The following is a 27,154-nucleotide window of genomic DNA, read 5'->3' on the forward strand; positions in this document are numbered from 1 at the left end:
GATTAGTCTGCTGTAAGAAGGACGTATTGCAGACAGTAGTGTGGATGGGGTGGGGTTCTTTGTGGCTCCCTGACTAGATCACACTGGAATGGTGAACGGAAATGTATTTTTAATAGGATATTGGTGAGATCCATGCTGTTTGTCCCACACAACCAATATCCTCATGTTTTTATATATGAAACGTACTAAAATGCATTATTCTCTCATTCCATTTGTATGTGCATGGTAAGCATAGACCCAAAGGGTCTCCATCAGTCTCACACATGCACCATGAGGGAATACAGCACATGATCTTTGGCTCCTCTTACTCAGCAAATAAAATGATCACTGACACATGATGGCATCCAGCAGAGGGCAGTGATACATTATTATGCACATAATACCAGCCCCTGATAATTTCTGTTTAGCCAAGACTGCTGCTGCTGTTACTCATTATTTTAAATTGCAGTGGCTTGTTAAGAGCAGTGGAACTACAGTTTGTGATTCAGACATCCATTAATCATTTTAACCAGTCTCTTGGTGCAACAGTAAAATATCTTAACAGTTTGCATGGTAAGGGAATGTTCAGAAGTAAAGGTTTCACACCTGGAAAAAATCCTCAGTTCTGCTACTGAAAAATCCTCAGTTCTTTTTAAATGAAACTGAAGGCTGAAGAGACCACCATTTATCTGTTTGCACTGTTGCCCCTGGTAATGATTACAATTGATGTCTGAGCGTGTTTCACTAGTTGTACTTGCTGTAAGAATGCAGGAACCTAAAACTGTTGGAAAAGTTAAAGGAGTCAAGAAATGCTCAGAATACAGAATGAGATGCAAATGTACCTTGCATCTGATAACATTTACTTTGATTATATGTGGAAATGTGCTCCATTTCAAAATTCTGTGAGAGAGGAAAATATCTCTTGGGTCTGATTTTATTTTTTTAAAGGTGGGGGAAAGAAAGAGATGGTACTAGAGATCTGGAGCAATGTGTGAGGTCACATGGGGGCATTGTGCCCCAAATGCTGTGGGTGGAAGGAGAAAGGGGCTAGCCAGCAACCAGGGAGGGGAGCTTTTGGGGGGTGGAGCTAGTGCCCACATTAGAAATTAGGGTCCATTCCCCCCTCCTTTATTAAAGAAAAGTAAATGCATGGGATATATGGGACATGTTTAAGTACAGTTTTGTTTGCTGAGTTGTGATTAATATTGTGATATCTTTGACTTCAGGTAATGCACAAGTCATTTCAGGAGGACAAGTAGAATATAAAATTTTGTCTGGCATTCGCTACATGTGGTGGTACCATTTAATTGGCCTTATCTGGACTAGTGAATTCATCTTGGCTTGTCAGCAAATGACAATTGCTGGAGTAGTGGTTACGTGCTATTTCAACAGGTATGTTCAAAATTTATCTCCTTATATATTTAGTGTTTTCTTAGCCTTTACTCTTTTTTAGATAAACTATTATAAAATACCTTAGATTTATATTTAGACTAGTATCTTGGGAACTAAATTAATTTAAGAATGCGAAACTAGAAAGTTAAGGTGTTCATTGCATTGAATGAGCTCTCATGTGCAAGCCAGCACAACTCCTCTGACAAAACGGAAGTTAAATTTTAACCTTGCCCCAGTAAATGTTGGTAGCTCTAAGTAAAGGTGTAGCAGATTGCCCCAGAGTAATTCAAAAGTACATGTTGAACCTCTCTACTCCAGAACTTTCTGGTCTGGCAACATTCATGGTCTGGAATAATTTTAGTTAGCCAGACGTCCACTTATCATTGGTTTGATCAAGTTTCTGGCAGTTTGTTTATAGCCACCAGTACTGGCTCTCAGTATTCTGTGTTATTTAGCTCTAATTTACCTGTAAATGTCTTCTAAGAGCCCAGTAAGAAGTGGAAGTTTTGGTAATGCTGCTAGACAATATCAACCTCCCTTGGTTTGGCAAATTCTCTGGTTCAGCACCAATTAGGTCCGGAGGGTGCTGGATTAGAGAGGTTCAACCTGTAGTGTGATTTCATCTCCTTTCCGTCCTTCCACTGGGCTTTTCATCTCCTATTACTGAATAATCCTCTAGAAGTTTGCTGTAAAAACTATTGAGCATCTTTTGTCATGCAACGCAAATATTTTTACTTGAAGGGTTGTTAAAGGCTCACTATTAAGATTTTAAAAAATATATTCTAAGCCAGTTTATTTGATTTTTGAGTTACCAAGACACCACCTTAGCTAGATGGGCAGGAATTGTGAAAATCTCATTTACTTCTTACTGTTTATCGTGTTTTGCTTGTTACACTCCCTTCATTTTAGATAGTGAAATAAGACAGGTTTCATGCAGTAAATCAATGCTGTTTTTGTTTTGATTGCCAACACTGTACAGGAATGTTTTGATTTGCTAACCACATTGTTGTGTTTCCTCTGGTCCATACCATGCAAATATGGTAACACGTGTTCTGTTCTGTGAAAGTCTGAAATTTCGAAAAAATTCTTTTTCTATAATGGAATAAAAAAGTGCGTGTATAGATACAAACGTAGAAAAGCTGCATGGCCTTTTGTGGGGGTGTCTCCTTTGTGGCAATTGCCACGTAAAGAGCCTGGAAGCACAAAAGCCCACCTGGCCGGCTGCCATAGATCTGGGGGCGTAGGCTATTTGGGAGGTGGGACTTCCAGGGTATCCTACTCTTAGACTGACAGGGAGCTGTCAGGAAACCAGCATGGTGTTGATTGGAATTTCTCCAAATCAAAACAGTCTCACAGAATGTTTTGATTTTAACAAATCAGCAGGTTTTAGATAGTAAAGTGTTCTTTTGGAAAACTCTATTCTCTCTTCTGACAGGAAAACCAGTTTAGAAAAATATCCCTATAGTGGACAAGGGTCTAAACATTTTCCACTGTTATTAATACAGGTTCAACTCCATTGGTGGTTGCAATGTTGGGAGCCCTGCAGCCCCCTTTTTAAGCAGTGTTATTTGTCTCTGCTTAAAGCAAGGCTAATCAACACGGCATTTAAAACACTTGTCAGAAGTGCATCTACTCTAGTGCTCTCAATAGGGGTGAGATTGAACTGGTGGTAATGACAGAGGAATGTTTTAAAATATTCCTGGTATAGAGAGAATCTAAAATGCCCATTTTCTATTTTTCTATCAAAACCCGCTGATTTGGGAGAGGATCAATATGCTGGCATAACCTGTTACCATTTCACCCACTGTGTCAGGACCAGAGGTTCATATTTCATACATTAATCTCCTTGCTCTCACTGGGATCAACACAAGTAACCACTGCCCCTGCAGAGCTGTAAGTAGTTCAGTGGCCCTTCGCTCCTGAGGGTATAGCATAGTGTCCAATCCTGTAAAAGAAGTGCTCTGTCATCAGAATCTGAATTTCTCCGTCTTAAACAATGAATAGTTATACTAGAGCAGTGGTTCTCAATCAGGGATATGCGTACCCTGGAACTGTGGAGAGGTCCTTCAGAGGGTACATCAACTCAGCTAGATATTTGCCTAGTTTTACAACAGGATACAGGAAAAAAGGACTAGTGAAGTCAGCTCAAACTAAAATTTCATGCAGACAATTGTGTGTTTATACTTCTCTATATTCTATACTTTGAAATGTAAGAATATATATATTCCAATTGATTTATATGGTAAAATGAGAAAGTAAGCATGTTTTCAGTAGCACTGTGCTGTGACACTTTTGTATTACATTCCACAAAATCAGATCTAACTTGGGGTTTTCAAGACAAATAAGACTCCTTTAAGGGGTACATAATCTAGAAAGGATGAGAACAACTATACTAGAGGGCCAAATCATGAGATTTTTTTACTCCATTGATGTCATTGGGAGTTTGCCTGAATAAGGCACTAAAATTTAACACATTGTTTTAAGAAGTGAGGGGAGAGAGAGTCACATTTCACAGGAGTGTCTGTCCCAGTGTATTCTCTGATTTGGCACTTATACTGAAGCTCACACTCATTAGATTATCTATCATTAATTGTTGAGTATGGGCAGTTTGTGTGCAGGGCTGCATAAATCACTGATCCAGATACTATGATGCTCCAAGCTATATGTGGAGTACTTCAGGGGTGAGACAGGAAAAGATGACGTTAAGCTGCTTTCATATACTACATACACACCTTACCTGTAGAACCCAGAAAATCTGTAGCTCCTTGCTTTATTTCTACAGACATCTATAGATCACATTTTCAGCTCAAATTCTGTGTGCACACAGGGCTCTACTGATCTTGGGGCTGGTAAACTTGTTTCTGGTGTAAAATATATTGCAGCCCCAGAGCTGTTGTATTTTGCACTGCTTTCAGCAGCCCGAAGGACTATTCTGGAAGTGAGAAGGCATGGAAGCAACCTGGCCATTCCGTCTACATCCAGGGCTGGAAAGACAGTATTGAAGCTGCTGGGCTGGCTCGCTATCCCCTCAGGATTAGGTAACTAATCTTCGAGAGACCAGACCCATCTGCTTTCCAGCTACTTTACACCACCAGTGTGAGGTTCAGGATTGAACTCTTGGAGTAGACATGTTCTGTGTTCTGAATTCCATTGAAATCTTTCTCCTCCCATGTATTCCATTTGCTTGGCAGCTGACACCCATTGTAGCGAGGGAGTTGTGCATGGAAAGGGAAATGCTATGTAGATGTATTTAATGGTGGTGATCCCTCTTCCTTGATCTGTCTTCACTGTTTTGGTTTATCTACTTATCTGTAAAGTAATGGGGCTGGATGGTGGAGTAGGAGTATTACTGACATAAAGGGCAGGAGGGCCATGAACCATCTTAGTTCTTATTGACAACAGTGAATTTGTCACCAGGAATCTGCAATTTAATGTTCTGTGATGCAGCTTCATAAATGCTTGTCACGAGCTTTTTTTATGATATCCCATGGAGAGGTTTACCTTCTAGCTAGTGAATAGCTGCAGGAAATGGGACAGCCTTTCCCTGAGGAAACCTGCTTCCTCAGTACACACAACAACCATTAGGCACTTCACAGCCACTGTCCAGAAGCGGAATTAAAAATGGGAGGGCAGAGAGTTGTTTCAGCTGGATTAGCTTTAGTGGTGACATCTGTTTGACCTGAAATAATAATACTGAAACCACACTTTGCTTTCTTTTATTTCAGATAAAATATAAATTCCCAAGAGGCTTTATTAATTTAATAAAAAATGGTTTATGCAATGGCTATTCTTTTATAACTTTCAAAAAAAAATGACTTTCCTGACAGCCCGTTTTTATGGAGAAAGATCTTTGTGCAAATCTTGTTAGCGAGATTTTTTTTTGTATAAGGATTTATTGTCATCTTGCTGTGTTGAGGGGTTAAGTGCACAGCTGCTGTCTCCTTGCTGTGATCAGACATTGATTTAAAGAAAGAGGTTTTGTGGATGTGACTACTTAACCAACATGATTAACAGAAGGCCCAATTCTACAAATGCTCAAGTATGTTAAATAACTGTACTCCCAAGTAGTCCCAAATTAGTCTTGTGAGTAACTTTATCATATGCTTAGGCATTTGTAGGATCGGAGCCCTGAGCCTCCAAACACATTTATGCTTAAAATTAAGAGTGTGTTTAAATGTTTTAGGACTTGGGCTATAGGATTTGATTCTAAGACTGTTTCTATGCCTGACTGGCCAGTGCCAGTCAAATTGGACTGCAGGACTGTTTCATTGCTGTGTAGATTTCTGAGCTCGGGCTGGAACGTGGGTTCAGTATTTTTCTGTATTAATCAAGACATTCACAGACAATACAACAAAAATATTGTAAGACAATTCAAACTAAAGCCTCAGTCCCACAATAAGATCTGTGTCCATTTGGAGCAATTTTGAGCCCTTCAGCGGGCTTCATATATGTACAAAGGCCACCTGTGCAGAGCTTATTGGTAGGATTTGGAGCTGTGGGTGTTTGGGATCCATAAAGATAAAATAACTGATTAAAGGCAAACCATATTTTGAGAGACAAACACCACTAGTGGGTTGTTTTTTTCTTAAGTTAGTCATGTTCTTAAAGTTAGTACTTTCTGCTTTGATCCAGGAAGGAAAATTCTTTGTTCAGTTTCCAGCATTCCTGGAACCATAATAGGTTGCTAGGTGTCCGGTATTGCCCCACTTACCCAGTCTCCTGGTTCTTCAAGGAAGCTGTCTCGTCCGAAGCAGGAAGACAAGATGGCCTTAACTCTTGGGGTCCTTTCCCCCCCCCCCCTCGCCAACTTTGGTCTCCCCCCTTTTTTTTTCTCAACAATTTTTTTTCCCCTGGTGGTTTTTTTGGGGGTGGGAGTGGGAAGGGGCGTTTGGTATTTTTGGTTAAACCATCTGGCAACCCTAAACCATAATGAAATATTGTTAGAATATGAAAATTCTCAGTTAGACCAAGGAAGTTTGCAACAGCCTCCACATTTATAGGGATTTATGCAAATCAAACTTTACTTATTAATCCATATTGTTAAAGAATAATTTCCCTTCTCATCTTATCTTCAGCAGCAAATGGATTATTAACAGAGTTATCTTTCCCCTTCCAATATTTTCTAAACTTGGTTAATATTTTAACTTGCTGTTCTTTAATCTTTAATTTTCTCAGGTCTGATTTTAAGCCATCACAAATAGGAAAGAGCAGTAATACAGGGGTGAAATTATTAGGGTATCAATAAATATTTATTTCTAACATAAAAATGATTTTTTAAGAAAGTATGTCAAAATACTTGCTCTACATAAAAATCAGCATTCCTCTAGCTGCTCCCCTCGTCTTAAGACCAAAACTATTGCATACTAGCAACCGCTTTGCTGGTATTTCCTATTTAAAATAATGTGGTGCACAGGCATATATAAATATGACTTTATAGCTAGCAAGGAGTTATTGCTATGAAAGGACTGCAGTGATACATTCAGGAGTACTGTATTGCAGCACTGTGATAACTATCTTGACTTAGCTGTGTAAGGTTTAAATGTCTGCAGTGGTGAAGATTTAATAAAAATGTGTTTGCAGACCTTTTCAAACTCCACCCAGCTGTGCTCTCACCCACACACATACACCCTTTTTATGCTTAGTTTTTTCTGTAGACTATTCTTTTTTAAAAGCAATAAATGAATCCTTCAAAAGTTCTTATGAAGAGTGAATATTTTAGTTATGACTTAGGGTCTGATCCTTAATTCCTTACTCAATGTATTTTTGCTTGAGTAAATAATATATAGGATTGAGCCTATAATTTAGGGTTTGCTAGTAAAAGGGTCTCCTACCTTTTATGCTAGTGTGACCACAGGGTATAGTAACCCGTGTATATGAAGTCCTCAAAAACATTTTATGCTGATTTATTGTGCTGAGAAGACTGATTTCAGTCATTTATTTTATTTTTTTTTAGTTCTTTTCCTGGTTTTGGAGAGTTAATTAGTATAAATTCTTGAGAGTTGCCATGCCATTTATTGTAAATTATTCATATTAAAGTGATCTTTAAAATGCAAATACCGTATTTTCCGGCATATAAGGCGACTGGGCGTATAAGACGGCCCCCTAATTTTCCAGTTAAAACATAGGTTTTGGCCTATACTCGCCGTATAAGACTACCCCCCCTTCCGAGACAACACCATTTAATAACACCAGCCCGCTGGATGTGCCCTAATACAGTACTGTAGCTTCGGCTACATACAGAACGTCCCTGTGCTGATACTGTATGTACAGCGCTGAGCCAATCCCGGCAAGTGGTGTATTCTATTAATGCATACAAAGCCTGCTCGGATTGGCAAAGGTTGTAATAGCCCGCCTCTCTGACTCAGCCAATCCGAGCAGGCTTTGTATGCATTAATAGATGACACTGCTTGCCGTGATTGGCTCAGCGCGGTACATACAGAATCAGCACAGGGACGTTCTGTATGTAGCCGAAGTTACAGTATGCTTATACCCGGCGTATAAGACGACCCCCGATTTTGGGGGGATGTTTTTTAGTATAAAAAGTCGTCTTATACGCCAGAAAATACGGTAGAAAAAAATCCTGTATGTGGAATTTTGACAACACTTATAAGACAAAATATGGGGTTAATTTTCATATGTAGAATTGGATGCTAGAATATGTATGTTATTACCTCAAAGCACCATAGCTAAAATGCAATGAGTAACTCAGATAATATTTTAAACACAGTGCACCAAATTCTGCTCTGATGTACTCCATTGTAAATCTGAAACAAACCTGTTGGCTGCAATATAATTCTTCAGGAGTTAAATCAGCAAAAATTGAAAGCAGAATTGGCCCAATCATTATAGTGGCACTAGAGAGTAAACCTTAATTTTTTACATGTACAATCTTGCCAGACTGCTTATTTATTTTAGTTTAACATTGTCTCAGAACAAGTGGACACAGTCCTGCAGACTGACCTCCTATTGTAACAACATAAAATAAGGAGCTTCAGAGGGGTAGCCGAGTTAGTCTGTAACAAGAAAAACTTTAAAAACAACAAATAGTCTAGTAGCACCTTAAAGACTAACAAAACGTAGATGGTGTGCTTTCGTGGGCACAACCCAGTGCAGAGAGGTTAGGAAGATGACAGAAGCAGTATGGAAGCATTCAAAGGACTTATAATTATCTTATGTTATTTGTTTACTTATAACATTTCCCTCCCACCTGCATGGCCAGTTTTCCTGTTGTGATATCTGTGCACATATATCTTCATTTGTTTTTCTTCATTTGGATTTAGGGCTTGATCCAGCTCCCAAATAAAGTCAATCAAAGTTGGAGTTATAGCAAGTCCTAAAAGAGATACCAGATTATTCATAGATATGTAGGGCTAAAAGGGACACTGAGAAGTCTAGTCCTCTAAGCTGAGTCAGTACCAAATAAATCTAGACTATCCGTGACAGGTGTTTGTCCAGCCTGTTCTTTAAAATGTACAATGATGGGGATTCCACAACCTCCCTTGGGAGCCTGTTTCAGATTTTGACTACCGTTATCATTAGAAAAAAATCCCTAAACAAAATCTCCCTTGGTGTACATTAAGCCCACTACTTTGTATGTTAATTTCAGTGGACATGATGAACAGTTGATCCCCATCCTTGTTATAATAGCCCTTTACATACTGAAGACTGTTATCAGTCTTCTTTTCTCAAGACTGAACATGCTTAGATTTTCAACATTTCCTCAGAGATCACATTTTCTAAAGAATTTTTTTTTACTTTATTTTGGACTTTCTACAAATTGTCCAAATCATTCCTGAAACATGACACTCAGAATTGAACACAGTTCTCCAACTTAGGCCTCACCAGTGCTCACCAGAGCAAGACAGTTATTTCATGTGACTTTTATATGACATTCCTGTTAATACACCATAGAATATTAGCTACCTCCTTATCACCTAATTGATCTGTGGTAACTCCTAGATCATTTTCAGCACTACTACAATATAGCCTGTTATTTCTTATTTTGTATTTGTGCATTTGATTTTTTTCCTTCATAAGGAGTAGTATTTTCTACTTATCTTTATTAAATTTCATCTTGTTGATTTCAGAGCAGTTCTCCAATTTTCCATGGTGTTTTTGTTTTGTTTTGCTTTTGTTTCTAATCTCTTCTTCCAATATGCTTTCAATCCCTCCCACCTTGGTGTCATCTGCAGAATTTATAAGCATACCCTCTACTCTATTATCCATGTTATTCATGAAAATATTCAGTAGCTACAGACTGAGGGCTGACCTCCATGGGATTCTATTAATTAATACTTGCATTACAAGAGACTGGAACAATAAAAATATTACTTGTTACTTGCTTGTTAAATAGCAGTAGAATTAGCTGTTTCTCCATTTCTGTAACATTTTTAACATGCTGTTTGTTTTTTCCCATAGAAATAAGAGTAGCCTGCCACGACACTTGATCCTCTCTTGCATATCAGTTCTTTTTTGCTATCATCAAGGAACAGTTGTAAAAGGCTCATTTTTAATCTCAGTAGTGAGAATTCCAAGAATTATTTTTATGTCCCTTTATGATGCCCTAAAAGAAAAGGTGGGTACATTCTTGTGTAAAACCGTGGTACAGTGGGTAAGGAGTGAAGTTCAGGAAAGATATGTACTGAAAAACTGAACTCTGTGTAAGAAATAGAAATATGATCCATAGTTTGTTTTATTCTGGTTTCTTCATGAAATAGTTTCTTGTATGTATTTACTACTTTTCCTCCTGAGATCACATTTTTTAACTTCAGAAAAGAAAATCAAAGGTGATTTTGATTGACCATTTTAACTTTTTTTTTAACGTAAAATCTTATATGCGGAGGAAGGCGCATGCTAGAGTTGGCAAAATGATTTTTTAAAACTCTCGCATCATAGTCATTTTAAAAAAAATACAGCTTACCAAGAATGATTTATTTTCAGCATGAAAGCTCTCCTTTTTGGGCTCTTTCACCTGCCTTATGATATGAGCCACAAGAGTATGTAAACAGAATAGGTAAAATAAGAACTAGCCCACAGTCTAGTCCAGAATTCCAGCATATCTTTCAACTACTTTTGGTCATTTCTGGAAATCTCATGGGAGGAGCTGCTTCTCATGAGATGTCCAGTTCTGTTTCTAAATCAGCAGTTTGTAATAAGCTAGAGAATCTGTGTGGTGTTCCACTAACATCACTGGGGGTCCATATGAGTACAGAAATCCATTTGCAGAATGACTTGATGTTAGATGTGCTGAGCACTCATAACATTCTCTGAAGTCAGCAGAAGTTGTGAGTGTTCAGTACTTCTGAAAATCAAGAGCTTTGGGACTCAATTGAGTCCATGCTAATGGACTCAGTTGTGATATGGGCTGGTGGGGACTCTACCTACTTAATAATCACTGAAGGTGCTAACAGCTCCCTGAGGGGTATCCTTCCTGTTTTAGGAATCTATCTATTGACTTTGATTTTTATCTGCTTAGGTTTAAGTACCCATTCTCCAGATACTTAATGATGCTTTCTCTCCCCCCCCCCCCCTTACCCTCTTCTATTTATTTCATATCCCTAACTCATAACTCTGGTCATCTGAAAAAGTGGGCTGTGCCCACGAGAGCTCATACCACCATCTACAAGTTTTGTTAGTCTGTAAAGTGCTACCAGACCATTTGTTGTTGTTTTTTCTGAAAATCAAGTTACTCTTATTAAAATGATTGAACTTGGATGTAGTTTCTTAACTTTAGGAACCTATTCGTGGAAGATTTTGCCCATAAACCATTGATGTTGGCTTGCCTTTCACTAATAGATATGATAGGATAAGAAGGGCTTTGTTAATAGGAAGAATATGTTTTATTTTCTACTTGTGAAGGAGTTCATCATACCACAAGCATATAAGACTATTCACTGGAATCTGGTAAAAGTCACAAATAATATATAAGAACAAATAAGAAATTACTGATTAATCAGAAGATTAACCAGAAACTTTAGCGTCTGCTGCTTTTGTTGTACATCTGAAATAGATGCTAGAAATTCTGGATACCTTTTGAATGGGCCAATATTCTTTAGCAAGGAGGGTTTCTTTGTACCTTAGGCTTATCCTCCATGTCCTGTTCTTCTTTTACCTTTCCTGGCCCTGGTGCACAGCGTCCAGCCTTCCAGCTTAGAAGGATTTGACAGAACTGAAGTAAGGCAGTGCTGCTCCTAACAGGCTGTAGGGCACCTGCTAACAATGGGCTAGACTGTTCCCCCCCCAATTCATGGAGGAGACTCTCCACACAGTGATAACACATCTCTATATAGAAGGCGCAAGTGGTTCTGGCACACCAGAATATAATCCACCATACACCTGGACCCTGTGAAGTCCCGTCCACAAAGTACAAGAGCGCAAAAGGTGGCAGAGGTTGGGAAGTGGGCAGGCTGGATAGGATGCAAATCTGCCATCTTGTGGCTTCCCAGGATTTGCCCAGGCTGTATTACCTTTTCCACAGATGTCTCCCTTCCCTCTGGAAATGAGATCCTTGGCTCCACCGCAGCTATGCTGTCTGGGAGAGGGTGGGTACACTTTATAGGCCTGAGCATCACATAGGAGGCCCTGGAGTTTGATGGATTTATAGAAGAACATCATGGCCTTTTCCACAAGGGAGCCCCCTCCCTTCCTTTTGATAGAATTACATGGTGGAATTGTGGCATACAGAGTTTCCTTCTAAGGGGTTAATGTGGAAAGGGATGAATATTGTCCATTGTGAAAAAATTAGCATGTTGCTTTTATAATAAATACCGTTCTCCAGCGAGACATGGAAAAGTTTTGTCTTTCAGCTGAATTCAGAGTATTATTCTTTGGTGACATTTAAAAATATATTGAATACTGGAAAATTTGCAAAGATATTAAACTCCAGACTCAAAAAATTTCACCTTCACTGCTTCCATAAAATGCCACAGCTATGTATGTGACCTGAAGATTTCACAGAGCCATTGTAAGTGCTTAACTTTAAAAGAAAAGAAAAACTTCACACAAACCTTTCTGATCCCTAAAGACAAAGGATTAAAAAAGGCTTTTGATCAAATATCATTAAATGGAATTTGACTTTAAATACCATGTGGGGAAAATAGCCATGCCACAGTGTAGGATTTCATAATTAAATTCTGAAGTACTTTGTAGAATTAACAACTCTGGTTTTCAAGGTAATGGCAGATGCTTTTCCCTATTTTTTATGTTTAATATAAACATTTATATTTATTATAAAGATGATGTTTAATTCATCAAAGTCTTTGTATGACTTTGATGAATTAAACATCAAATTAAACTGTTTCCTGAAAGGAATGATCACATTGAGAATTTAAGTCTGCTGTTTTCATCTTTTCCAATAAAATTAAAATACTCTGTAAATATGTTAATTTAGCAGCAGCTGGGAGCGAGCTTACCTTCACAGATAGACAACACATGCGCTAGCTTCATTTGAGAGAGTGTCTAAAAATAGCGCTGTGGTTTTGGTGGCATTGAGTGGTGGCTCAGGCTAACCACTAGAGTACATACCCAAGGGATCAGGCAGGTTTGTACATTTGTGGGTAGCCTGAGTGAGTGCCTGAGCCACTATTGTCACTGCTATTTTTAGCACACTAACTTAAGCAGAGTTAGCAGATCTGTCTACTCATGCTAGGAAGCATGCTCTCAGCTGATATGTAGACATTTCCTTTGTGTGTGTAGACATTTCCTTTGCGTGTGCCTACGCACATTTGTATACATCTCTTTAGTCTTTTTATTTCTGCCGGATAGGATTCCAGTTGTTTCAAAAACTTGAAAAATAGCCCAAAATAAAACTAACATTGGTATGAATTACAACAAAAATACATACTCTATATATAATATTTGTATTTATTATTATTATTTTTTATTTTTAGATACTCTGTTGGTCACTGAGGGGTTACTGATTTGCCTGCATGCTTTGTGCTCCATGCAGCTGTTAGCAACCAAAGCTGCTTACAGCAGTTATTTTCCTTCCAGAGTAGTATCTTCCATGAAAAAGAAAAAAAAAGTTCACCTCATCAATCATTAATACTTTAGGGTCTGAATTAAAAACAATTCCCATAAGCAGGAAGGAAATCTCTGCTGTTTAAATGAACATTTTGTGAGGAGAACTACAGTGTCCTGTTAAGCAAGTTCATGTAAAATGTCAATATTATATAAAATCTGCATGCACTAACTAGTTACTTGATATCCTTGCAGGAGGGTGCATGTGCAAGATGCATGTTCAAATGCTGTTTCTGCTGCTTCTGGTGCCTAGAAAGGTGCCTAAAATACTTTAACCAGGTACAGTACTTTATATCAAGTGTATACCTAAAGTACCCTATAAGCAAAGGTAGACTCAATATAGTGAACACTGTATACAAATGAATTATCCTGTGTCCTAGAACTCATTTCAGATTGAATCTTTGTCTGCTTTGTATCTAGCTGTATTAATTCAAATATTCTTGAATATTGCCTACGGTATGAGAGAATCCTGTCATACATAGGCACACTTTTGGTGGGTGAAATCAGGAAGATTACTGTAGACATGCCAGAGGAGTGATAAAACTGTTTTAGTTCAAATTAATTGATTGCTGATTAACTTTAGTCAGCAAACACATTAGTCCATGCTAGTCTGAATGTATGTTTGTGAGGTGTCCAGACTGGTATGTACAAATTTTGACTTTTAAAAATGAATTTGTGTAGATGAACTGAAGATTGGTGTTGGCTGCTTTTCTCCATCTAGATCTGAGGACTTTAGTGGGTTGTTTCATTAACATATCCAGAGGTGCCTGTGGCAAAGAAAGATTATAAGCAGCTATAAGTAGCTGGGTGTGAAGAGTGGTAAAGCAAATCTGATAGTTTAGTTTGGAAATATCTTGTTAGAAAAACTATAGTGGGCCTTCCCCCTTCTTCAACAGTTAGAAAACCAGGTGGCTCTACGAGATAGATGTCAAGCTATTGAGATGCAGGCTGTCCATATGAAGGTTCAGTCAAGAAGCCTATTTGAAGATGATGTCCAGCTTTCCTGCTGGTTTGTGGACACTTTGGGGCTTATTATTTATTACTGTGATTGTGGGATAAACAGTACCTAGAAGTCTTATTCATTCAGTGTGGGGAGTTATTGTGCTAGGCACTATACAACAGAGCAAAATATATGGCCCCTTCCATGAATAGTTTAAAATACAATTTAGGTGGGTAATTAACTGTCCACCCTGGGAGCTTCCACTAAAAGGAAAAAAACTCTCACTGGGGTTTTCTGATTTGTAGTATTATCATGTCTGGAATGTAAACCAAAATAGGCATCCACAAAATATAGTATTTTTCCAAGAATGATGACTTGAACTGTTATTTAATAAATCTCCTATGAGGTACCAGTTTTCAAATATTTGATTCCTGCTCTTTCCTTTCTGATCCTTTCTTCCATATTTTTCCCAACTACATCTCCATTCTTGTCTCTACGTATTTCTTGTGTTTTTACAATATCCCCATATCATCTGTGATGGCACTGACATTCTTTTATGTATGGCAGGGATGGGCAATAATTGGATCTGAATGTTTGGCAAGCTGAATATTTAGCCCGCATGCATTATTTTGCTGTCCTTGATGTATGGTATTCTTTGGGGTTCTAGTTTCACTCCAGTTTTCTCTCATACTTCACATGCTACAGTTTTGAAGATTCCATTGGTCAGTACAAGTTGAGTTTTGATTACTCTTAAATCAGATTCTTATAGACCTGTTCTTTACTGTTTTAAAGTCTCAGCATAAGAGAAAATAGATGCTGAAGTAACTTAAAAGAAATAGCATGCTTCTTAGTCAAGTCCGCACTAAATTCTTGTTCAATAAAATCATTAGTTCCGTGGGATGAACTTTCCCAGCTTTCATTCTGGGATGGATCTTATGGTCACTGACTTGGTTAAGAGCCCTAGAGTTAGTTTGGACTCCAAGCATGTTATTTTCACCCTTCACCTTGGCTTCCTGCCCTTCAAAGAAGATAGCCAACATAAAAATATTTGCTTTCTCCAGCTGCTGTTGTATGTCATTTATGTGTGTTACAAGAATACCTAATTATTATAATGGTAGTTGCTGGGGTCAAAGGCTTGTGTTTTTTGTTCTTACTTTGTTAAAAGATTTCCTGTTGTTTTCCTTGCCCATTGTAGTAAAAAAATAGATCTCAGAAATAAAAATGAGGTTGTTTTTAAAATTCAAGATAATAACACTGGGTCTGTTGTTAAATAAACATTTGTTTGGGTATGTTTTTGGCAAAAATGACTATGGCTTCAGCTTTGTACACCAGAGCAACATAGAAGATGGGAGAAGGTTAGAGAAGATAAGGTAACCTACAGAAGCGATAGCTGTATAAAACAGTAAGAGCTAGCACTATTATCCTGTGTAATGCACTAATCTGTTTGTCCTCCATGCCCTCGCAATATCAGGTGTATGTAGTTTTTTGGGAGGCAATTAGGCAAATAAGTATGAACCAGGCTTCAGGTTTGCAGAATCTGTGACTACGATTTTCAAAATTACAGGCTCAATTTTAGGCACCTAAGTAAGTGACTTGATTTTTCAAAAGTTCTGAACATTCTAAATCTCATTGAAATCAGTGGAAGTTGCTGAGTGCTCAGCACTTCTGAAATCAAGGTCGCCTACCTAGTTCCTGAGTGTGGGCTTGGGTTTGAGCCTAACTTTAGGCACTTGTTTTCAAACATTTGGCCTCTCTCTATAGATATGTTTAAAACTTTTAAATATTTTTCAGATTTTTGTTTTTATAGAATAATTTTTATTGATTCTAGAGTTATTGTGTATACTGACATTTTCCATTTTGTGTTTGTCCTTTGTCCCAGTGTTGTTCATCAGTGATGAATATTCCATTAACAAATACATCATTACATGGGAATTCTAAAAAGAAATCCATTGAGAACTCTGATAGGTTGGAAGAGATCACATGTTAAAAATATGATTACAAGTCCCTCGCCATCATTTCAGCATTGATATTCTCTTCTGCCTGCCTGCCTGCCTTTGTCATTCAGATTATTTAATTCCTCCTCAGATTCTGATTTCACAAACTAAGCAGGGTTGAATGGGTCAGAACCTGGATGCAAAATTTGCAGAGGAATAACAAGTGTCACAGGAAGTAATGCTGATGATTTAGACTGTAGCGCTTTTACCTGTGAGATAGTATTAACATAGTGGCACATTGTGTTGTCAGAGGGCAGCTGGATATGCTATTTTTCAGATAAGATTTTAATGTGGGCTCTGATCGACTTCTGCATCGCCTTCAGGTAGGATATGTCTACACTGCAGAGCGATTTTGGGAGACATCATGGTAACCCTCATCCCACGAAGGTTAAGGGGAATTTTAGAATAGTGAGTTATTTTGAAATGTGCCACTGTGTAGACCGCGCCAAATTATGAAATAAGGTATTTTGAAATAGCATCGAAATAAGCTATACAATTTATGTAGCACAAATTGCATAGCTAAGGGTGCTGTGTAGACACACCCATAGAGAATATGCCCATTGCTGACTCTGGGGTATTTTACTATGTTATTTTGACTGTCCGGTGCTCGCTGGATTTGGTGATCCTCCTTAATCTATTACAACATAGTATAGAACAAGTGTGGATCCATTTAGGGGCCTTATTCTGTTTTACCTATATGGTACAGTCCAAAAGATACATGTTTATTCACAGTTAAAAGCCTGCAAACACTGGATGTGGAGTAGGAACAGTAGCTTGGATGTGCAAAACAACACAATACTAACATTAAATGTATAAAATGTACCAAAAAAATGAACAGGATGCTATATCTATAAATAATGGAAAGCGATTATAACTGCCTTTTCACTCATCTGCAGATTTCAGAAGTGGCACAGGTAATAAGAACTTCCTTATCTTCCCTTAAATGTCCCTTCTGTGGGTTTCCAGGATTATCTGCACTGTTGTATCTCCACTCTTCTGCCTTTAGTTCACTAACTCAACACATTTTCTAAGCTAGAGAACAGCAGTCTATGTTCATCTCCCCTAAGCTTAGTTCAAACACAGCCTCCTCCAGGTGAATCAACCCCAAATCACTCAGCTGAGTCTCTTTAAAAGATGCCTAAGGAGATGTTTACACCACAATTAAAAATCTGCTGGTGGCCCGTGCTAGCTGCCTTGGGCTCATGGGGCTCAGTGTAACGGCCTGTTTAAGTGTGATGTTGATGTTCAGGCTCTAATACCCAACAAAGTGGGAGGGTCCCAGAGCTCCGGCTGCAGCTTGTGCCGTAATGTCTGAATCACAGTTAAACTGCCCCTTGGGCCAGCAGCAAGTGTTTAATTGCAGTGTAGACATACCATAAAATAAATCCTGCCATTACCTGGGTTGCTCCTGAGTCACTAATTATTATAACGTGTGCAGAATATATAATTTTAGTTGCAGTGACAGCACTTTTTCCATGAGCATGAGTGTTAACCCAGTATCCTGTTTGGAATACACTTTGTGTAATTATTTAGCCTGCCTGAATTTTCTCTGTACTTGCAACTGGATCCTGTCCTATGGAATAATATTACTTTGTTTAACAATTTACCCCTAAACTGCTGTACTTCAGTCATGGACAAAATGATTTGTGTGTGTTACATTAGTAAAGCTCTCTGGAATCTATCCGGATGAAAGGTACATGATGAATATAAAACCATTATCCTTCTGTGTGCCAACATTAGTTAGAATTACCATAGCTTTTTCATCATCTTGCATTTATAGGCTACACCTATTCAAATCATCTCAAGTAAAATTTGGTGGAATGGAATTTCTCTTCCATAAAACAATCCTCTTTTTGGTTTGTAGTCACAATTTCTGTCTCCTCTCTTAAATTGTTGTGGCAGTGCCTTAATTTGGGGTATTTCAAAGACATCTCTCCTTCCTTAGTCTTGTTTCAGTATATTTATTTTACAGTATATCACCAGATGTATAATTTTCCTTTTCTATATCCAGCTTGAGTTGATCTGCAGCCAACTGGCAAGCACCCATTCCAAAGTGCAAGCACACAGATTTCTGCAGGAATTGCTGAGAAGTGTGTGGTTTCTTTATTCTAATCAGCACCATGAATTTGAGGCTGCAATGGCATGCAGAATCTTGTGGTGGCCATTAGTGATAATAGCCAGTGTTATGGCTCAGCATTTATTGGTACTGAAATTCACTAAAATTATGAAATTATTTTAACTGCCTTAGTATATAAATATAAAAGTAATAATAGTAACCCTGGTTAACAATCAGGTTCATGTCTACTGGTGGGCTTTCTTGTAATTTAAACCTTTGGGTGGCAGTCTGTCAAGAGCTTTGTGGTCATGGGATTAAAATACCATGTGCAAAAATCATGTGGATGCAGACAAAATCCAGAAGCACTAATGTAAATACAGTTTCTCCTGGAGACTGCCAAGCATTCTTGCTATCTTACCCTATCAAATACCTCTTCTTGTCCTCCCTCCAAAAATACTGTGTTTTAATATTACTGGCAGGTTTGTTAGTAGGTGGTAGGGCTAGATTTTTCAGGCATCTCAAAATCACAGTTAACTGAAAAAATAAATAGTTTCAGTTAAATCATATATTTTTAAGTGTTTGCTTTCCCTGAGGACCTTCATAAATGCCTCAATTGGAAATAAAAACCCTTTTAGTCTTCACATAGTCTATTGTATGGTTTACCACGTGGGGAGCAGAGAACAATTATACTGTGTTGGCCTATGTTTCCACTGATGCAGGTTGAACTGAACTTTTGACTCCATAATAAACTCTTAGCTAATAGCCAGCATAGTTCATAGACCTGTGTTGGACTAACGTCCGTTAGTGTCTGCCAAATGGAACTTCCTTTTTAAAACAAGGAAGCAGGTGCGAAGGAATTCAGAAACAGTGCCTTTGAGAAGGGTAATTCTGAACCATGCTGTGGCTCAGTGTAGGTTTATTTGAGAACATTCACATGAAAATCAATGACAGAGAATTTGCTTCTAGAACCAGCCTGTGATTGTTAGCCAGAGAGGGACTAGATTACATGCATGGAAAAGAACAAGAAAACAGTGGAGGGGCATGAGTAGGCTCTTGAGCGGGGCAAGGATTGAAAGCTGGAAAGGACAGAAGATCAAGGAGCTGAGAAAGGTGGGCTGTGAGACTGCGGGGGACACATCAGGGAAGTTGTTGCAGGGCTGCAATATTGGTGGCCTGGTGTTTTAATGTGCCCTTTGGAAGAGTAGCCCTTTTTTTAACTTCTTGAGGCCTCAAGAGATGGCATTTTCTAGGACACCGAAGGAGGCCTTCATTTCCTCCCTATTATAGGCCCTGTGTTGCTCTGTTTCCTCCCTCTAGTCAGAGGTGGCGTGACATGGCTTCCTCCAGAATCTGCTCTGCTGCTGCTCTGTGCGCTAGCCAGAGTGACATCATAGTCTCTTATTCGTCCAGCACCCATTCTCTGAGCATGTCTCTATGGCACTCAGGATTCAAACTATGTCCCGCCACATTGCAGGCCAGCCCTCTAGAGTCTGCGGCTCTATTCAATAAGAAGAAAATCAGGTCAGGCTGAGCAGTAGAAGCTGAAGTGGGATATCTGACTAGCTTGGTTTTGGCTTCTTTTTTAAGATGACTCTGTTGCTATGGCCGTTCTTTTTCACTGAGCTCATTTTGTTATAGCCAATCCTTCAATGGAGGACTGCATTCAGCTGTTATACAAAGTAGCAATTATTCTCAACAAACGGGAATTTACAGCCTGGATCTGTGCCACAGTGTTTTTCTCATGAAGCTAGCTGGCCAGTTTTTCCAAGACCCTTGACATTCTGTGTTGTGAAGTATTAGAAGGATGTTTTTTTCTAAATAGTTTTCTTGCATAGTGTGGTATTAGAAAATATGTAAACATTCACATTCCTTATTTATCTGCCCTGGTACTGAAAAACATGTCTGGTTCTCAGGCCTCAAAGCAGAGATGGCTGTGTTTTTCACAGAGGTGGTGGTACATGAGCTCTTTTTAGTGCAGGAGAGAGGCTGTTTCTTATCTAATGCATCCCAAGCCTCTGATTTATGGTGCAGCTCTGATGTCATAACTACTTGCCCATAGCTTTGGGAAGGACTGCACTAGTGGAATAATCACTGGTGTATTAAACAGAGTCTAGTGACAAGGCAAAAGTTTAAAATCTATTGAAAAATATATTTAAATTGCCTGTTTCCAAATGAAAGCATGTTCTGAATTTATTTGGATTTACCTTCTCTTGCTCAGAAAATATATCTTTTATTGAAAGGAAATGAGTCGGTGAATACTCCCAATAACTAGAAAACAATGGAACATATAAGAATTCATAACATGTTGGAAATGCCCTTTGTGACTTAGGATCTGGGCCATTCTTTCCAAATAGGTGTTAGGTTGAGCATTATGTGAATGTCCAAAAAGGAAGAGCGCTCTTCTGGCTTGCAGAAGACTGCTGAGTGGGGGGGGGGGTCACTGATTGAGCTATTGTTTCCCTGTATTGGTTGCTCGTGATAGTTGCATATCCCAGCAAGTGCCCCTTTTCAGCCATTCTCTAGTACTGTTCAATCATAGAATCATAGAATAATAGGACTGGAAGGGACCTCGAGAGGTCATCGAGTCCAGCCCCCCGCCCTCAAGGCAGGATCAAGCTCCGTCTACACCATCCCTGACAGATGTCTATCTAACCTGTTCTTAAATATCTCCAGAGAGGGAGATTCCACCACCTCCCTTGGCAATTTATTCCAATAATTGACCACCCTGACAGTTAGGAATTTTTTCCTAATGTCCAATCTAAACCTCCCCTGCTGCACTTTAAGCCCATTACTCCTTGTCCTGTCCTCAGAAACCAAGAGGAACAAATTTTCGCCTTCCTCCTTGTGACACCCTTTTAGATATTTGAAAACCGCTATCATGTCCCCCCTTAATCTTCTTTTTTCCAAACTAAACAAGCCCAGTTCATGAAGCCTGGCTTCATAGGTCATGTTCTCTAAACCTTTAATCATTCTTGTCGCTCTTCTCTGTACCCTTTCCAATTTCTCCACATCTTTCTTGAAATGTGGCGCCCAGAACTGGACACAGTACTCCAGCTGAGGCCTAACTAGTGCAGAATAGAGCGGCAGAATGACTTCACGAGTTTTGCTTACAACACACCTGTTGATACAACCTAGAATCATATTTGCTTTTTTTGCAACAGCATCACACTGTTGACTCATATTCAACTTGTGGTCCACTATGACCCCTAGATCCCTTTCCGCCATGCTCCTTCCTAGACAGTCGCTTCCCATCTTGTATGTATGGAACTGATTGTTCCTTCCTAAGTGGAGCACTCTGCATTTCTCCTTATTAAACCTCATCCTGTTTACCTCTGACCATTTCTCTAACTTGCTAAGGTCATTTTGAATTATGTCCCTATCCTCCAAAGAAGTTGCAACCCCACCCAGTTTGGTATCATCTGCAAACTTAATAAGAGTACTCTCTATCCCAATATCTACATCATTGATGAAGATATTGAATAGTACGGGTCCCAAAACAGACCCTTGAGGAACTCCACTTGTTATCCCTTTCCAGCAGGATTTAGAACCGTTAACAACAACTCTCTGACTACGGTTATCCAGCCAATTATGCACCCACCTTATCGTGGCCCTATCTAAGTTATATTTGCCTAGTTTATCAATAAGAATATCATGCGAGACCGTATCAAATGCCTTACTAAAGTCTAGGTATATGACATCCACCGCTTCTCCCTTATCCACAAGGCTCGTTATCTTTTCAAAGAAAGCTATCAGATTAGTTTGGCATGACTTGTTCTTCACAAACCCATGCTGGCTATTCCCTATCACTTTATTACTTTCCAAGTGTTTGCATACGATTTCCTTAATTACCTGCTCCATTATCTTCCCTGGGACAGACGTTAAACTGACCGGTCTATAATTTCCTGGGTTGTTCTTATTCCCCTTTTTATAGATGGGCACAATATTTGCCCTTTTCCAGTCTTCTGGAATCTCCCCTGTCTGCCATGATTTTTCAAAGATCATAGCTAAAGGCTCAGATTCCTCTATCAGCTCCTTGAGTATCCTGGGATGCATTTCATCAGGACCTGGTGACTTGCTGACATCTAACTTTCCTAAGTGATTTTTAACTTCTTTGTGTATCCTATCTTCTAAACTTGTGAGTGAAATCCAAGCTTCTTCTGCTCTAGATGCCTGTGTGAGTTTTAAGACCTTGGAGTATAAATGGAGTCTAGTCACTTCACCATTGCTCATTCCCTAGGCATATTCTTAGGTCTCAGACCTTCCATCTGACACCTCCGACTCCCAAAGCTACTTTGTAATTAAAAACACCCTCTCCATCCCAATGGGGTTATGCTTCATGTTTACAGTTTAACTCTCTAAGACGGATGCAGCAGTTGTGAAGCAGTTAACACACATTTAAATACTAGAGTGGTGCTCATACAAAACATCCTCACCACTCCAGGGCATTCTTTTGGGCTGAAGTCAGTGTTCCAAAAGTTTTTAGAGGCCATGGGGCCACCAGGGCTCAAGAAAATGTCCAGAGCACCTTGCCACAGGTGATTGCTACATGTTGGGAGACTGTGTTCTCTCCAACCCCCTTGCTTCTTCCTTCTGTCTGTCTCACATACATGTGTGTCTTGCTCGTTAAACCTTGCTGGCTTCCTTTGTTCTACCTTTTAGGTAACATTCTACTCTTTTCTTCCTCCTTCCCCTCTTCAGGAGATTGAGCCAAAACTGTTTTTCTTAAGATGCAGCCCATTCATCGTACCTAAGTGTTGGTACCTGACTGAGGTCACTGAGTTCTAAGCATCCCCATTGTAACAGTCAGGTGTGTTCTAGGGATGTAAATAATTAACCAGTGAATCAATAAGCCCTACCCTTAACAGGTGAGACTTGCTGGTTGCAGTTAACCTGTAGGGAATAGAACAGCTCCCCACCCACCCTGGGCAGGGGGCAGCTTCAGCACTGCAGGGCTCATAGCAGGCAGGGGCTGTTCAGGCCGGACAGCTGGAGTAGGCACTATCCCTGGCAGGCCTGGCCCAGCTCCCCCTCCTCAGGTTACATGCTGACTCCCCGGGAGTGGGGCTGGCAGGGGCTGACAGCCCTGTTCCTGGGGAGCTAGCTGCACAGTCTGCAGCAAAGCGTCCCCAGAAGGCTCCTGGAGAGGCTTCACTGTGGGGTCTGCAGTGTAAGGTTTATTTAAGCTTTATACTGCAGAGCCTGCAGCGCATGTAACCGCTAGGATTTTTAGCAGTTACAGAGTTACATTTTTAAACTCCTTTTTACATCACTAGTGTGTACCTATTACAGGACTTGTCAGCAGTGGTGAATCCATACACATACAGAGACATGTGATAGATGTGCAGTTTTTCCTAAATCAACTTCACAATACCATTGAGAACTATTAGGCTGTACTGGCAGAACCCCAGTTTATCACAGAGGCTAAAGCCACCATCCAACAAAACCCTCCAGCAGTGTGCTTAACTTCATTCAGGTAGTCCTGTTTATTTCACTGAGCCTGTTTATATGCTTAAAATTAGGCAGGTACATTAAGTGGTTTAATAGATTAGCATCATAGAGACTTGAACTGTGAGACTGAGGTTTTATATGTGCGGAACCAATGCGTTATTTCATTATTTGTATAATAAACTAGTAAAATGTGATTAAAGTGCATGAAATTGCTCTCTAATTCATACATTTATAGTTACAAGATTAATATATGCATGGAGGTAGCTTGGTTTAGGTGATTTAGCTTGCACTGTGAAAGCCAAGAATTGCTGATTTCTAATCCTGCCTTGGTCACTGACTGCTTTTGTGACCTTGGACAACTCACTCAGCCTCTTTTGTGCCTCTTTTAAGTTTGTGAGTGTTGCATTATTACGTACACGTCTGCCTTGCTGGGTGTTGTGATGACTTAGTTAATATTTACATGGTTCTTTGGAATTCCAAAGTGTTGAATAAATGCTACTTCTGTTTCTGCTTTGTTTGCTAGTAGTATGACAAATCTTCATCTAGGTAGTATTCGCAACCCAATATAGCTGTCAAGTGCTGATTCCCTTTTGAAAGGTGGAAATAGTGTTCGTACAAAGAAAAGTGCACCATACACCTTTAATATTCAAGAGAAGAGACTGCCAATTACACAAATAGCATCCAGAGTCTTGCTTTCATTGAAGTTAATGGTGAAACTCACATCCATTTCAGTGGAGCAGGATCAAGTGCATAGCTTTGTGCTTAGCATACTTGAAGACAAATAGTGTCGCAGAAAGTTAAATGAATCTACCAATGTTTATAAAGTGCATTGAGATCTTCAGATGGAACACATGCTATACCCACAATATTACTAATGATTCTCAGCAGATACTTGAGCTATTATTTTTATTCCCTGCATTCAGATTAAGATACTGGCAGGGGCAAAGAGCAGCTTGAGTAGAAATGAAACAGTCTAGTACTGAGTCTGTTTTTCTAACCTGCTTATTTAAGTAATACAAACAGGCAGATATCCATGCAAACATTCTACATAGTACTCTGTCCATTCTGCAGTCTTATGTATGTATTGCTCAGGGCAGTAGAAATCAGTCTTGATATTAATTATTTTTAAGATCCATTTGTTGCTCATAAATAATGTTCCAGTGAAAGAACATCATTGTTTGCATGTCTTCACTGTTCAGGAACTAAAATAATTTCCCTTGTCTCATCATATAAAGTGAATATTCTGCTATTATATTCACACCAAAAGTCTTCATTTGCTTTTATGAATTCCCTTTAAAAATATTTTAAGGTTAAGTCATATCAGCTTATAGTCTAGCAGGAGTGGTGCCCAGATGCTTGTGATCAAGTTATGGAACATAATTGGGCATCACGGGAATATGTAAGGCAGATAGAAGCTATGCTAGGCAGTTCTATATTTCCTTTTGTAATAGGAAAAAGTAGCAAGTTAGACCAGAAATTCTGTACAATCTATATACTTCCTTCAATTAGGCTGAGAATTTTATTCATTCACGAGCAAAGCAGAAGGTAGTTTAATCCCTAAATAAACTGCGCAACCTACAAATTCCTTTTGCACAAAAACTCTTGCATACAGTTAGTCTTAGTGAGCATACTAAACTTAACTAATGTTTTTAATACCATATAATCTCTCTTCTTTAAAAAAGTCTAGCAAAACTTTTATATATCTAGAATAATGTTTTTCTGCTCTTTGTTGAGATACTAATTTAACTCCTCACTAATGATTTCTGTTATGTTATAAACTATTTTTAAAAGATGCTTGAAGATTCCTATTGAAATAGCTCATAAGTCTATCCTCCAGTCTCCTTTTACAAAATTCCACCTGAAAACAATTAATATTAATCTTACAAAATTTTTGGTATCTACTTGAAAATTACTGAGTGCCTATAATTTCCACTGAAATCAACATCTTTTTTCACAACATAAAACCAAGTGATCTAGTTTTGACGCTCCCTGTCATTACAGGCAGTCCCCGGGTTACGTACAAGATAGGGACTGTAGGTTTGTTCTTAAGTTGAATCTGTATGTAAGTCGGAACGGGCATCCAGATTCAGCTGCTGCTGAAACTGATCAGTTTCAACAGCGGCTGAATCTGGACACCAGTTCTGACTTACATACAGATTCAACTTAAGAACCCCAGGCGTCCCCAAGTCAGCTGCTGCTGAAACTGATCAGCAGCTGATTCCAGGAAGCCCGGGGCAGAGCAACTCTGCCTCGGGCTTCCAGTAGTCAGCCGCTGGTCAGTTTCAGCAGCGGCTAACTGGGGGACGCCTGGGGCAGAGCAGCTCGGGTGCTGCTGGGTTGGTCCAGTAGCGCGGCCGCGCCTCGGCGCTACTGGACCAACCCAGCAGCACCCCCAGCTGCTCTGCCCCAGGCGTCCTGATTCAGCCACTGCTGAAACTGATCAGCAGTGGCTGAATCAGGACTCCTGGGGCAGAGCAGCTGGAGTGCTGCCGGGTTGGTCCAGTAGCGCCAAGGAGCGGTGCTGTGGAACCAACCGGCAGCGCCCCACCTGCTCTACCACAGGCCCCGGGCTTTGCTCCACGTCTCCCTGGTCTGCTGGGGGGGAGGGGGGCACTAGCTGCGTCCCCCCCCAGCAGACCAGGGAGACACGGAGCAAAGCGGCGGAGGACCCGGGCCGGACCGCAGCGCTTCCAGATCAGCGCCGCGGGTCCGGCCCGGGTCCTCCGTGGCTTTGCTCAGCGTCTCCCTGGTCTGCAGACCAGGGAGACGCTGAGCAAAGCCGCGGAGGACCCGGCCAGACCCGCGGCGCTTCCAGCTGATCTGGAAGCGGCCACGGGTCCGGCCCCGGGTCCTCGGCGGCTTTGCTCCCCGTCTCCCTGGTCTGCTGGCTCCCCCAGCAGACCAGGGAGACGGGGAGCAGCTTTTCTCGCCCCGGAGGAGGCGGGCGGCGGGACCAGGTGTCCCGCCGCTCCAGTCCTCCGGGGAGAGAAAATCCCCGTTCGTAACTGCGGATCCGACATAAGTCGGATCCGCGTAACTCGGGGACTGCCTGTATTCTTTTGTCTTTCTGTGAAGCTTTTTTATATGGTTATGGGTCCATGAAAATTCAAAGGCTCACTAGTAAGAAAAAGGGTCACACATAAAACTTATTTAATCATTAATTTTTTGTGTGCAAAGTTTAAAGTTTTAGTGTGCAAAGTGAGTGTTACTTTTTGTTTCATTGATACAGTTTATCAAATGCAACACTTTAGCTGGAATATACTTAGAAAAGGTCATCAGCCTGGCATATGTCCAGATACGAGTTACAATGAAACTTACATGTCATAG

The 27,154-nt window shown here is 39.8% G+C and overlaps 1 protein-coding gene across 2 annotated transcripts in view; it reads left to right on the top strand.

Annotated features, from left to right (window-relative positions):
• SLC44A3 (solute carrier family 44 member 3) overlaps nucleotides 1-27,154 on the top strand; it is a 75,252-nt gene that overhangs the window by 33,474 nt on the left and 14,624 nt on the right. Inside the window, exons 10-13 of one of the 2 annotated variants that reach the window (XM_075936568.2) lie at nucleotides 1,206-1,371; nucleotides 4,287-4,409; nucleotides 9,790-9,946; nucleotides 13,585-13,668. In XM_075936568.2, coding sequence (XP_075792683.1) covers nucleotides 1,206-1,371; nucleotides 4,287-4,409; nucleotides 9,790-9,946; nucleotides 13,585-13,668 — 530 coding nt within the window. The remainder of the gene's footprint in view (nucleotides 1-1,205; nucleotides 1,372-4,286; nucleotides 4,410-9,789; nucleotides 9,947-13,584; nucleotides 13,669-27,154) is intronic. The other variant, XM_075936569.2, reaches the window with a different exon arrangement.

The sequence above is a fragment of the Pelodiscus sinensis genome, chromosome 9 (assembly GCF_052426305.1).
Source record: "Pelodiscus sinensis isolate ZL-2025 chromosome 9, ASM5242630v1, whole genome shotgun sequence".
Lineage (NCBI taxonomy): Eukaryota > Metazoa > Chordata > Testudines > Trionychidae > Pelodiscus > Pelodiscus sinensis.